Below are 11,689 nucleotides of genomic sequence, written 5' to 3'. Positions count from 1 at the left end.
GCCAGTGGCTGCACTCTCACCTTCTACATGAAATACATCCCCCCCTGAACGAGGGCCCAGGACAGGAGGAGGGGAACAGGACTCTGCAGACTGGATACAGCATCGTTCAGATCTGGACTCTGCTAAAATACAGACATCCCCCCATGGTAGGGCAGTGTCATCCTTCCTACCATCCCTCCTCCCCCTGTGGAAGGATGGCCATCTTTTGACACCAACCTCAGTCTTCCTTTCTTCTGAGTTTACAGAAAGATCCAGCTCTCCTCCCCATAACGATGAGGAATTCTTTCCTCTGTGCCTTCAGCCTCCTGACCATACCAGGGAGGCTCAACACAATTCACTGATGTGTATTTTTTATCTGTTATTTGCATGACACTATGCTTAGTCACTGTGCTAGGTGCTACAGCGGGATAGAAATGTGACTAAGACATGGCTCCTTTCTTCAAAGAGTTTACAATTTAAATGTAGCCTACTATATACCTTAAAATATTTGCCTGTCCTTGTCATCAAGCACCAACTTTCCATTCCTACCAACTCCTCTCCTCTGTTTTCAACTATGTTCAGGCTACCCTTTGGTCCTGTTGCCCTTTCTGGCTGTTGCTTCTCTTTTTTTCATTACCAGATTCCTCAAGCGATTGGTCTATACTTTCCCTCCCTTCTTAAGAAGGTACTTCCTGGGACGCCTGGATGGCTCAGCAGTTGAGCGTCTGCCTTCGGCTCGGGCCCTGATCCAGGGATCCTGGATTGAGTCCGGCATCAGGTTCCTTGTGGGCATCAGGTTCCTTGTGGGGAGCCTGCTTCTGTCTCTGCCTCTCTCTTTCTCTGTGTCTCTCATGAATAAATAAAATCTTTAAAAAACAAAAACAAACAACAACAAAAAAAACAATGTACTTCCTCTCTAATTCCACAAAAACCTACCTTTTGCTCAACTCAATTAAAACTTCTTTCTTTGGAGCTACCAATGACCTCCTTTTCTTTGGCCTCTTGGTAGCTTCTTATTGATTATATTAAACTTCATCTTCTAGATTCTATAATACAGACTTGGCTATTTGCCAACCTCTTCAAACAATTCTCCATTTTCTTGGTTTATTCCTCTTCCTCCTCCTTCTCCCAAGTACAGGCACAGTCATTGGCCTTTTGGTCTCCTGTGTACTGGCTCTACTGAGCTTGTCTACTTTTGTAACTGTGACTTTGCACTTCGAACTGTAGCTCTGATCGAGTTCAGCTACCTTTAGGACACCCTCATAGGGTTGTCACCATAAATTCAGCTTGGCCAATACCTAAATTGTAACTTCAGTCCTAAACTGCTCTGACCTTCCACAGTTCCCATTTTGGTCAGCCATTTACCCAGACGTCCATATTCAAATGTGTAAGTTATTTCAAATCTCCCCTCATTTATTGCCCACCGCATTTCTTCAAAATCTTTTTTTTGTTTTTGTTTTTTTTTTTTAAGATTTTATTTATTTATTCATGAGAAACTCAGAGAGAGGCAGAGACGTGAGACTCAATCCCAATACCCCGGGATCACAAGCTGAGCCAAAGGCTCAACCATTGGGCCACCCAGGCACTCAAAATCTTTCTTATTTTTCTCCTCTCCATTCAAAACGCTACTTCACTAGTCCAAGCCTTTAATGGTTGTTTCTGGAATGATATACGTCTCATGCATCTCTCTCCACTTCATTGCATCTTGCATACAACCAAATAGTTCTTCTAAATTACCACTTTCACTGTATCTTTACCACACTGGAGAATTTACTAGGCTCCCCATTGCTTATATGTCCAGTCTTTAGCCCGACATTTCAGATTCTCTTGTAATTCAGCCCTATTTTCCCTTACCTATGTGAAATTACCAAGCAAATATTAAGAGCCTTGTAGATTTTAATTTTTTTCTTAATTTCCCACTGTTCTTTCCCATCTACCTTCTCCTTCAATCATATCCTATCCACTAAACAGGCCATGCTTGTTCCATCTCCTCACCAATGCAGCTCTTTCAACTTCCATTCTTTCTTCTAATTGTTTTCATATGTTCATAACTTACTACCAATCAAAAGCTCACCTATCTTTCAAAGTGTATCTCAAACACAGTCATCTAAAAGTCTCCCATGTAACTCCAGCATATACTGATCTCCGTCCTTCCACTGACTAAAAACTTGCCTATGTCATATGCTCTCAATTTATATGTAACTGAACATTGTTATGAACCTTTTTCATTTTGTTCTGTTTTGTAAGTGAGTTTTATACATACTTTGAGGGCAATAACAACATCATAGATTTCTTCTTCATCATCATCAGCATCCTTCACAGCTTTAGTCATAGGTTACATAAACATTTAAGTATTATTGAACTGAAATTTAACTGCACCAAATCTTCCCAGGTTTCTGAACACAAGGTTAGTATGAAATCTCAATGGAGGGGCTCCTGGGTGGGCCAGTCAGTTAAGTGGTGGGCTTTTGGTTTCAACTCAGATCTCAGGGTTCTGGGATCTAGCCTCATGTCAGGCTCCACACTCAGTGGGGAATCTGCTTGAGGATTCTCTCTTTCCTGCTCCCTCTGCCCTTCCCCTGCTCTGTCTCTCTCTCTTTCTCTCTCTCAAATAAATAAATAAATAAATAAATAAATAAATAAATCTTTTTAAAAAATCTCAAAGGCATGATTGCTAAGCTGAGCTCGACACCTGCTTTGCTGTATTAGTTATCTGGTTCCTTCTTCCACCAAAGCCTCCCTCTGTTCTGTCTCCAGCCCTGGGATCTGCCCCACCCCACTACCCACCCCACCATCCCCAATCCACTCACTGGTTCCACTGTCATTGGTTTCAATGTTTCAGGCTTCTGAGGGTCTGCACCTTCTGTTTCATGACTAATGGTAGTCTCTGCTGCTTCCCTTACCTCTTTATCCAACCTGTTCTGCCCTCAGTAGGATCAAGAAACACAGAGTTATCATTGCTTCCATCCAACATCCTCAGAGATTATTTAGAATCCCTCTCTCCTGCACCCCCACCCCCCAAAACCTAAGCTCAGGAATCCTCCCTACTTTATGTTTGCATGGATTATGTACCCATCCCATTCACCAATTCCCTTGACTCCAGGACTGCCCCTCCCTCTCAATGTCTTAACAAACCTACTGAGTTCTGGCTTTATTCTTTTCCTCAGCTGTGGTTAACAAGGCTGCTTTGGGCCTACTTCCCAGTTTCATTTCACCTAATTGATTTTTATTTCTGCTAATTATTTACATTTCAACATTGCCCAGTTTCTTTTTAACTGTTACCTATCCTGACCCCCTTAGATGTAGAGGTTGCTCACCAGTCTGTCCTCAGATTCAAACATGGAGTAATCAACAGTGAAATTTGCACCAAAGTCATCTGGGAAGGAGAAAAAAAAATAGTAATGACAAATGAAAAAGGTAGCAGTAGGTCTAGAAATGGAGAGAGGAAGAAATTGCTCAGGATACCTTTAACTTGCTCAAGTTGTAAAATCTACTGGTGTAATCTAATTCTTATGAACTTTAATGTTAAAGAGGCACCTGGGTGGCTCAGTAGGTTAAGCATCTGCCCTTGGCTCAGGTCCTGGGATCAGGTACCACATCCAGCTCCCTGCTGAGTGGGGAATCTGTTTCTCCCCTTCCCTCTCCCCCTCTCCCCCCACTCATGTTCTTGCTCTGCTTTTTCTCCCAAATAAACAATCTTTAAAAATATGTTTGTAAATGTATTTGCATTTATATTTTCTGCATTTATATTTTCAACCTGATAGCTAAAATAGTTTACAAATATGAAAATCTTCAAATTGTTTCAACCAGTTTCCAGAGAATTGAAAATCACTAGCTTGAGAAATAACATCATGAGCCTTGAAAAGCTCTTTGCTCATAGCCAAATTTCTCCCTGATCTAGTTGTTGCAATTGCATAGAGAAAGGGAAAGTCTCAGAACTAAGTATCCCCCAAACCTCTGCCCATCCTGTTCCGGGTCAGAGCCTTATACATACCATAATTGGGGGTGACTGTATAATAATAGACCACCTGATAATAATCATCTTCTTCTAGTCCTTCTCCATCCTCATATTCTTGTCCTGCGGGGACAAGGACTAGAGAAGTCAAGGGGTATTTGGAACTCCTTAGCAAGAGAAGGACACCTGAAGTTGACCTCAGCTCTATCAATTTCTTTTCTCTCTGCCTCCCCTCCAAGGGTCTTACTATCTCATTGCCGTGTACCTCTAAACCCTTCTCAGTCTTTGGAGCTCCGTATCTGTGATGAGGCCTGTTATTCCATGCCCTTTCAATTCGGGAACTCCTAGAGAGAAAACGGGTCCCTTCACATTCTGTAAACTCAAAATGAGAGCTAAAGTTAATAAGCAGAGATGCCAGAAATGAAGAACTCCAAATCACCTCTCTAGCATTCCGCAGACTGTATTGATTTCTCTTCTCAGTGGCTCTCGCACCCAACACAAACACACATCCTTAGGATTTTAGACTTTAGTTCCAATCCACTGCTAACTAGCAGAATAACCCTGAAGAAGCCACTTAACATCCGCTCTCTCAAAATGAGTCAGCTGGACCAAATGACCCATCTACATTAGTTTTTCTTCCTTCCCAGGACTAAAAATATGTGACTTTGACATGATTAGATCAAGGACTCCAGGCCTCCTACTAAACACATCCGTAAGCTCCTTGAATGCTCTCCCCAAACCCCAGGCAATGACACACAAATCTGGAGGAAAAGGAAACAATGAGAGTACCTGACAGACTGGGAACAAAGGAGGGAAGGAGCCAAGCTACTTTTGGGACTCTCTCCCAGAGGGAAGCCAGTCCTCCACTACTCTAAAGGCCACCCCCCATTTCTGTTTCCTTACTAATATAATGGTTTTTCTCCAACCTTCTGGAAAAGGAGATCCCCGGGCTTATCTCACTATTTTCAGACTGCCCCACCTTTCAAGAGCCTCACCTCTCTCCTTCACCCTGTCAGTAGTCCCTTTCCATCTTGTTCAACATTGGTGATGGAGAGCTGAAGTGATTCTTGTTAGGACCCCCATGTGTCTGGGGCTCCATCCACTGTCAGCTGTCTCTTCTTTCCTCCCCTTCTCTTGGCTCTACTTCCCAGATCTCTCCCTCTCGCCCTGATACTGGACTCTGGCACAGATCAGTGTATCACTCCCCATTAAATTGCACCTCTCACTCTCTCTTCATTTTTCTTTTCTCTCACCGCACTTATGATAAAAGACCTGGCCAAAAAAAGCTCAGGGAAAGAAGTAAGCTTACCCAGGATAAGTGGCACGGCAAGGATGGCTACGAAGAGGACATCCATTCCGGATTCTGCACTATTGCTGTGAAAGTAAAAAAGGAAATTACAGCATTTCTTACCAAACTTACCCCGCCTCCCGCCCTCCTCCAAAGCTGCTGCAACTCTTCTCCCAGGGGGTAGAATTCCCCACCCACTTGCTGACTGTCTAGATCTTCAGTTTACTACTGGTCAGCCAAAGCTGCCCAAATTAAGAGAGGCAAAGTAGGTTTTGATGCGAATGTGTTCACTGAGCTCCCCCAGCCCTAGACTAGATCCAGTTCAGATTAGATCCGATGCCACCACCAAAACAAACAAACAAACAAACAAACAAACAAGCAAAGAGTCAAACCAAAATAAAAAACCCTCAGCCTACCCAGGAGCCTCCCCCCCTCCTCCCCTCCTTCCGTCCTAAGGTCTCACAAAAAGCTCACCCTCTTTCTCACTGTTCCTAGCTGAACACCACCAAGCGGACTTGAAGCATATTTACAATCGCTTTCTTCACAGTCAAAATGTTCTGAGGAAGGGATGAGCATTTTTTTCTAGACGGAAAAAAACCACCCTCTCCTCTGCCTATCTTGGACTATGAAGTACAGGAGCAATGTCAACATCATTGTCTGATACTCAAAGCGCTTGAGGCATTACTTCTGATAAAAATCTCTCAGCCGAAGCTAGTTTATTTCCTTTCTGGTAAGTACCCAACTCACTTCATTTCTTTCTCTACTTTCTGGTTACAGGATGGAAGAAGGGAGGAAGCAGCCTCTCCTCCTGTGTAGATGCCACCCCCTTCTCCCACTTTCAGCCACTTGGTATGCTCCCTTCATTCTAGCCCACAAGGATAGATTTCATCTCACCCTTCTTTCTGCTTTTATATTTCCCATTTTCATTTAATCCAACTCAGAAGCATTTAGTAATGTATATGCTAGGCCTACTCTGATAAGCAATTCAGGGTTCACAGGTAAGAGAATAAGAATAGTTATGTTTTGGGACACCTGAGTGGCTCAGCGGTTGAGCGTAGGCTCAGGGCAGGATCCCGGAATGCGGGATGTCCCATGTCCCTGCCCATGTCCCTGCCAACCCCCCAATCGGGGTCTCTGCAGGGAGCCTGCTTCTCCTTCTGTTTTTGTCTCTGTCTCTCTCTCCCTGCGTGTGTGTGTCTCTCATGAAAAAATAAATAAATTTTTAAAAAGAGAATAGTTATGTTTTTAAAAAGGAAGTTAGTAAACATCTACTTAATGTCTACTAAGAGCCAGGCACTATGAGAGTCCCTGTGGAACCACTTGCGGACAAGACACATTTGGAGCCTCCTCCTAGCAGTCAGAAGATGCTGCGGTAATGGCTCAAAGGAGAAATGAGAAGACTTGTTATACTCCTATTTCTTCCCCTGACTCGGCCTGCTAGGCTCAGAAGCAAGACACACTGGAGTTTTGAGCACTGGCCAGGATGTTTTCACCCTCTCAACCTTTTGAGGGGGAGGATTTGCTTGGTGATGGTGATATTCCATGTAAATCTATACAATCTATGCCTCCAGGTCCTTTTGAGAATTTCCTGGGGAAAAAAGTAAAACGCTTGTGTGGATGTGCCTGTATGCATTAAGTAATAAATTGCTTCCAGGACGGAAAGGAAGCTGGTTCTCTTTGAACAATTTCTATAGTTTTTTGGTACTTCGATTAATCTCTCAAAAACAGTATTCCAGATTTCCTTACTTCACCATCCTGGTACTCTTTTACCTAAACATCCTCTCTAAAGACTGACCCTACCCCCATCCAAATGAGGTTACAATACCCTCCTCTCCTACTTTAATTTCCTCTCACTGTAATACCCACAACCTCTGTGCCTTCCCCCAGCCTGAGGAAAAGACACCACCGAGGTTCATTTTCAGAAAATAAATGGAGGAAGTATGACCTAAAAGGAACTGCGACTTGGCTGGTGTGTGTGCTTGTGTGTGTGATTTTCCTTCAACCCCATAGCTGGAATTGCTTTTTACCAACAGTCTTAACTTTCAGTCTTAACACTGAATCCCATGTAACCTCTTTCCTAACACTGCTGTCCAGGCTCCTCGTTTCTCTGACTCTCTAGTCATGGCAGATGAAGGCTTCATTAGGGGTGACACTCGCTGAAGTGCATATTTCCTATACTAGCCTGTTGAAAGAGCTCTTACTTTTAAGTCTAACCTTCACGTCTTAGGCAGTAGCTCTAGCTCATTTCCTGTCATTCAAGTAAGAACAATACGCGTCCCTATCTCCCTGTACCTTCTATCCTGTGCTTTCTGTGTATTCGTTCTTTAGAGGTTCCAACAGGATCTTCCCCGCCCCCCACCCCCTGCAGCTCTTCAAGAAGACGTAGAATTGCTACCACCCTTCCCCCACAAAATCACGAAAGGGAACGGCAGCCAAGGTCCAACGGGACCCAGAAACCCCGGCCTGGCCCGATGCGCTCCCTTCTTTGACGGTTCGAGCCACTCCCAGAACCCAGATCCGAGGCTAGGGAGGGCAGAAGGACTACAACTCCCAGCAGGTAGTACTGCCACGCCCCCTCCGCTCCGCCCCCGCCGGCTCGCCATTGGCTTTCGGGATTGGATGGGAGGTGGCCATGGGGCTGCGGCTGGGATTTGTTCCCTCCTCGGCTTCCGTAGAGGAAGTCGCGCAGACTTGTATCTGGGGTTTGGGTGTCCCCCTCCCCTTCCCCGGGGTCCGGGGGTGACATTGCACCGCGCCCCTCACGGGGTCGCGCCGCCACCCCAAGCGGACTCCCTAGCTGGCGTGCTTCCCCGCTCCACCCCTCTCGGCTAGGCTTCCACCCTGCCCCCAGCTGCTCAGCCATGGGGGCCGCAGTGTTTTTCGGATGCACTTTCGTCGCTTTCGGCCCGGCCTTTGCGCTTTTCTTGATCACTGTGGCTGGGGACCCTCTTCGCGTCATCATCTTGGTTGCGGGGTGAGTAGGGGGTCGACAAGACGCGGGAGGGCGCCAGAGAGAGATCCGGAAGGGGCCGGGCGAGCTTGGGAGCCTGAATTGGAGGAGACCAGTCGGAGGTGCAGATTGGAAAGGATCGAGTCAGGGGTCTAGATGATTTGCCTTTTCCCGCAGTTGGTTTCCGCCTTCCAGGGATCGCACAGATTCCTCCTCTTCTCCCGGCGACGTCAGAGGAGGCCCAAGGCCAAGACTTATGAGGGGGGTGTGCTGACCTCCGCCGGCCTAAGAGAGGATCCAGGAATGGACACCTCTCACCACTGTGCGCGTACATTCTGACTTTCATCGTTCTGAAGACTCATTAATCAGATTTCTAGCCCTTCCCCTGCGCTCAGATCCCTAAATGACTCCCGCGGTGGAGACACCGAGACTATCTCCTCCCAGTCTCCCTGACCATCCGGAAGTCTAACTTACACTTTCCATGCTGCAGCCTTGATTGGTTCTCCTCCTTGATTTCTCTGGTTCTCCCTACCCTGGCCTGTCTGATTGCCCTTGTCTCTCCTCAGGGCATTTTTCTGGCTGGTCTCCTTGCTCTTGGCCTCTGTGGTCTGGTTCATCTTGGTCCATGTGACCGACCGGTCAGATGCCCGCCTCCAGTATGGCCTCCTGATTTTTGGTGCTGCGGTCTCTGTCCTTCTACAGGAGGTGTTCCGCTTTGCCTACTACAAGCTGCTTAAGTAAGAAGATGGGATGGTTCAGAGGGGAGAAGGGCAGAGGACTGCATTATGAGAAGTGGGGCAGCCCCTGGGTGGTGGTTTGGAAGAGGAGGCACTAAGGGAGGACTTAAGAGGGAAAGGAGCATTTCTGCCCTCCCTCATATTTCCCCTACCCCACCTCACCCCACCCACCCCAGGAAGGCAGATGAGGGGTTAGCATCGCTGAGTGAGGACGGAAGATCACCCATCTCCATCCGCCAGATGGCCTATGGTGAGCCAAGGGAGAGGGACTGGAGGAGGGAGCTGGACACCCCCTTTTCCTAGGGAAGTCAAAAACACCCACATGTTCTAAGTGGCTGCTTTTCCTTCATATCTGACTTCCAAGGAGAGGTGGTCTGGAGGGAGAGTAGGTGTGGGGGAATTGTGACTGGGAATGGGGCGGCATCACTGGTAATCAGGCTATAGTAATCTCTGACATTGATGAGACCCTCCTTCCCCCCAGTTTCTGGTCTTTCCTTCGGTATCATCAGTGGTGTCTTCTCTGTTATCAATATTTTGGCTGATGCACTTGGGCCAGGTGTGGTTGGCATCCACGGAGACTCACCCTATTACTTCCTGACTTCAGGTAAGGTCTGCATTCTGTCTTGCCTTCATGCCCCATCTATCCCTGGCCCTCTCTTATTTATTGGCCTTCTCTGGGAGACTTCTTTGGCTCAACATCTCAGGAGGCTGGGAGAAGATGAGGGATGTATCTCATCCCCATCTCCCTCCCTGCAGCCTTTCTGACAGCAGCCATTATCCTGCTCCATACCTTTTGGGGAGTTGTGTTCTTTGATGCCTGTGAAAGGAGACGGTACTGGGCTTTGGGCCTGGTGGTTGGGAGTCACCTACTGACATCAGGACTGGTGAGTTTGGGACAGGGGCCCGAGTTAGAGAGAAAAAAAAATTTAATGGTGAGTGGGATGGAGGGGAGATATATTCTTACTTCTTAACATTTTCAAACATGCCTAGGGAGGAGGCAGACAGGTAAGTGTTTAGAAGTCTCTCACCTCTGCATCAATTGTATAACCTACTGTGGGGATGCTCTGGGAGGAGTTTGAATGGATTGGGCAAACTGTAATACAAATGGCCTGAGGTGAACAGGAGGGGCAGAAACCTCTGAGGGAGCTGAAAAATCAAAAGTCCTCTTAACCACAAGATGTTGGTGCCTTGAAGGGAAGGACTGGGGGATTTGAGTGAGTCACCCGAGGGGAGGTTTGGGTCAAAGGCATGAAGAGAATGCTGGGATTAGATAGAGGGAGAAGCTAACCTCTTTTCTACTCTAACCCCATCCTTAGACATTTCTGAACCCCTGGTATGAGGCCAGCTTGCTGCCCATCTATGCAGTCACGGTTTCCATGGGGCTCTGGGCCTTCATCACAGCTGGAGGTTCCTTCCGAAGTATCCAACGCAGCCTCTCGTGTAAGGACTGACTACCTGGACTGATCGCCTGACAGATCCCACCTGCCTTCCCACTGCCCATGACTGAGCCCAGCCCTAGCCCAGGTCCATTGCCCACCATTCTGTCTCCTCGTCGGTCTATCCCACCACCTTCAGGGTTTTGCTTTGTCCACTGGTGACCTTTAGTCTCTAGGCTTTACCAGGAGCAGCCTGGGTTCAGCCAGTCAGTGACTGGTGGGTTTGAATCTTACTGATCCCCACCATCTGGGGACCCCCTTGTTGTCCAGGACTCCCCATGTGTCAGTGCTCTGCTCTCACCCTGCGCAAGACTCACCCCCCTTCCCCTCTGCAGGCCGACGGCAGGAGGACAGTCGGGTGATGGTGTATTCTGCCCTGCGCATCCCACCCGAGGACTGAGGGAACGTGGGGGGGAACCCCTAGGCCTGGGGTGCCCTCCTGATCTCCTCGCCCTGTATTTCTCCACCTCCAGTTCTGGACAGTGCAGGTTGCCAAGGAAAGGGACCTAGCTTACCTGTTGCTGTGGAGATGAAATTAGTGGAGGCTCAAGGGTAGACGAGCTCTCAGTTTCCCAAGTACCTCCTCCCCAGACTGGGCATCTTGGTCTTTTTCTCAGGTCTGAGGGGAACCATTTTTGGTGTGATAAAGACCCCAAACTGCCTTTTTTTTTTTTTTTTTTTTTTGAGTAGGGGGCAGGGAAGGGAGGAGGTGTGTTGGAATTCTCCTACCCTCCTTGAACTATATTTTCCTTCCTCAAATTGCTCCTCCTGGCGGGGCTTAGATCTATCCACCTTTCCGCTTTGTCCCAGGCCTTGGGGGAAAGGAAGGAAGTGCATGTTTGGGAAACTGGTATTACTGGAACTGTTTGAACCTCCTTGACCACCAGCATCCCCCCCTCCCCAAGGTGAAGTGGAGGGTGCTGCGGTGAGCTTGACCCACTCCAGAGCTGCAATGCCACTGGAGAAGTCAGACTACCATGACACACAGGGAAGGAGGGCAGATTTTTTTCTAGTTTTTAATTGGGGGGTGGGGGTGGGCTGGCAGGGAGGTTTTTCTATAAACTGTATCATTTTCTGCTAAGGATGGCATGTCCCGTCCTTTTAATCAAGGTGATTGTGATTTTGACTAATAAAAAGGACTTTATAATTGTGGGGGAACTTGGCTTTTAAGGGAGGGGATAACATGTTAATTGAGATTTCTTTGTCCTTCCACATCTCTTATCCGACCTCCATTGTAACCTGGCAACCTCTGATTGTACGGACAGACATATGGGCTGGTGGTCTCACATGTCAGGAACTTTGGGTTAAGTATTTTCCAGAGGCGGATCTCCCCTTGCAAGACTG

The 11,689-nt window shown here is 47.2% G+C and overlaps 2 protein-coding genes across 4 annotated transcripts; one reads left to right on the top strand and one right to left on the bottom strand.

The window, feature by feature from the left end:
* Window positions 1-136: 136 nt before the first annotated feature.
* CUNH1orf54 (chromosome unknown C1orf54 homolog) lies at window positions 137-5,904 on the bottom strand. Of its 3 annotated transcripts, none has more exons than XM_055312481.1 (6): window positions 5,697-5,718; window positions 5,244-5,308; window positions 3,974-4,057; window positions 3,297-3,355; window positions 2,790-2,900; window positions 137-845 (listed from the first exon to the last, which is right to left on the bottom strand). In XM_055312481.1, the coding sequence occupies exons 2-6, from the start codon at window positions 5,287-5,289 to the stop codon at window positions 690-692; spliced, it is 456 nt and encodes a 151-aa protein (XP_055168456.1). In that variant the 5' UTR covers window positions 5,290-5,308; window positions 5,697-5,718; the 3' UTR covers window positions 137-689. The 3 variants fall into 3 exon arrangements, with proteins under 3 accessions (XP_055168456.1, XP_055168457.1, XP_055168458.1); XM_055312482.1 differs by lacking the exon at window positions 5,697-5,718 and adding an exon at window positions 5,639-5,647; XM_055312483.1 differs by lacking the exon at window positions 3,974-4,057 and having other exon boundaries at window positions 5,697-5,904.
* A 1,984-nt stretch (window positions 5,905-7,888) lies between these two features.
* APH1A (aph-1 homolog A, gamma-secretase subunit) lies at window positions 7,889-11,495 on the top strand. The gene is made up of 7 exons (XM_055312480.1): window positions 7,889-8,196; window positions 8,739-8,909; window positions 9,086-9,159; window positions 9,391-9,513; window positions 9,666-9,793; window positions 10,226-10,349; window positions 10,681-11,495. The coding sequence occupies exons 1-7, from the start codon at window positions 8,084-8,086 to the stop codon at window positions 10,743-10,745; spliced, it is 798 nt and encodes a 265-aa protein (XP_055168455.1). The 5' UTR covers window positions 7,889-8,083; the 3' UTR covers window positions 10,746-11,495.
* Window positions 11,496-11,689: the final 194 nt, after the last annotated feature.

Source organism: Nyctereutes procyonoides, unplaced genomic scaffold (assembly GCF_905146905.1).
Source record: "Nyctereutes procyonoides isolate TBG_1078 unplaced genomic scaffold, NYPRO_anot_genome, whole genome shotgun sequence".
NCBI lineage: Eukaryota > Metazoa > Chordata > Mammalia > Carnivora > Canidae > Nyctereutes > Nyctereutes procyonoides.
Note: the sequence above shows the minus strand (reverse complement) of the source record. Positions and strands in the feature narration are given on the sequence as shown.

Bases quoted from the DNA above. Each gene is read 5' to 3' on its own strand.
- CUNH1orf54 (XM_055312481.1), bottom strand. From the start codon at position 5,289: ATGGATGTCCTCTTCGTAGCCATCCTTGCCGTGCCACTTATCCTGG. The intron at 3,356-3,973 runs GTATGTATAAGG...TCTCCTTCCCAG, and splicing joins TACAGTCACCCCCAATTATG to ATGACTTTGGTGCAAATTTC. The intron at 846-2,789 runs GTGAGTGGATTG...TGTTTTTTAAAG, and splicing joins AACCAATGACAGTGGAACCA to ATTTTATTTATTCATGAGAG.
- APH1A (XM_055312480.1), top strand. From the start codon at position 8,084: ATGGGGGCCGCAGTGTTTTTCGGATGCACTTTCGTCGCTTTCGGCCCG. The intron at 8,197-8,738 runs GTGAGTAGGGGG...GTCTCTCCTCAG, and splicing joins GTCATCATCTTGGTTGCGGG to GGCATTTTTCTGGCTGGTCT. The intron at 9,160-9,390 runs GTGAGCCAAGGG...CCTTCCCCCCAG, and splicing joins CATCCGCCAGATGGCCTATG to TTTCTGGTCTTTCCTTCGGT.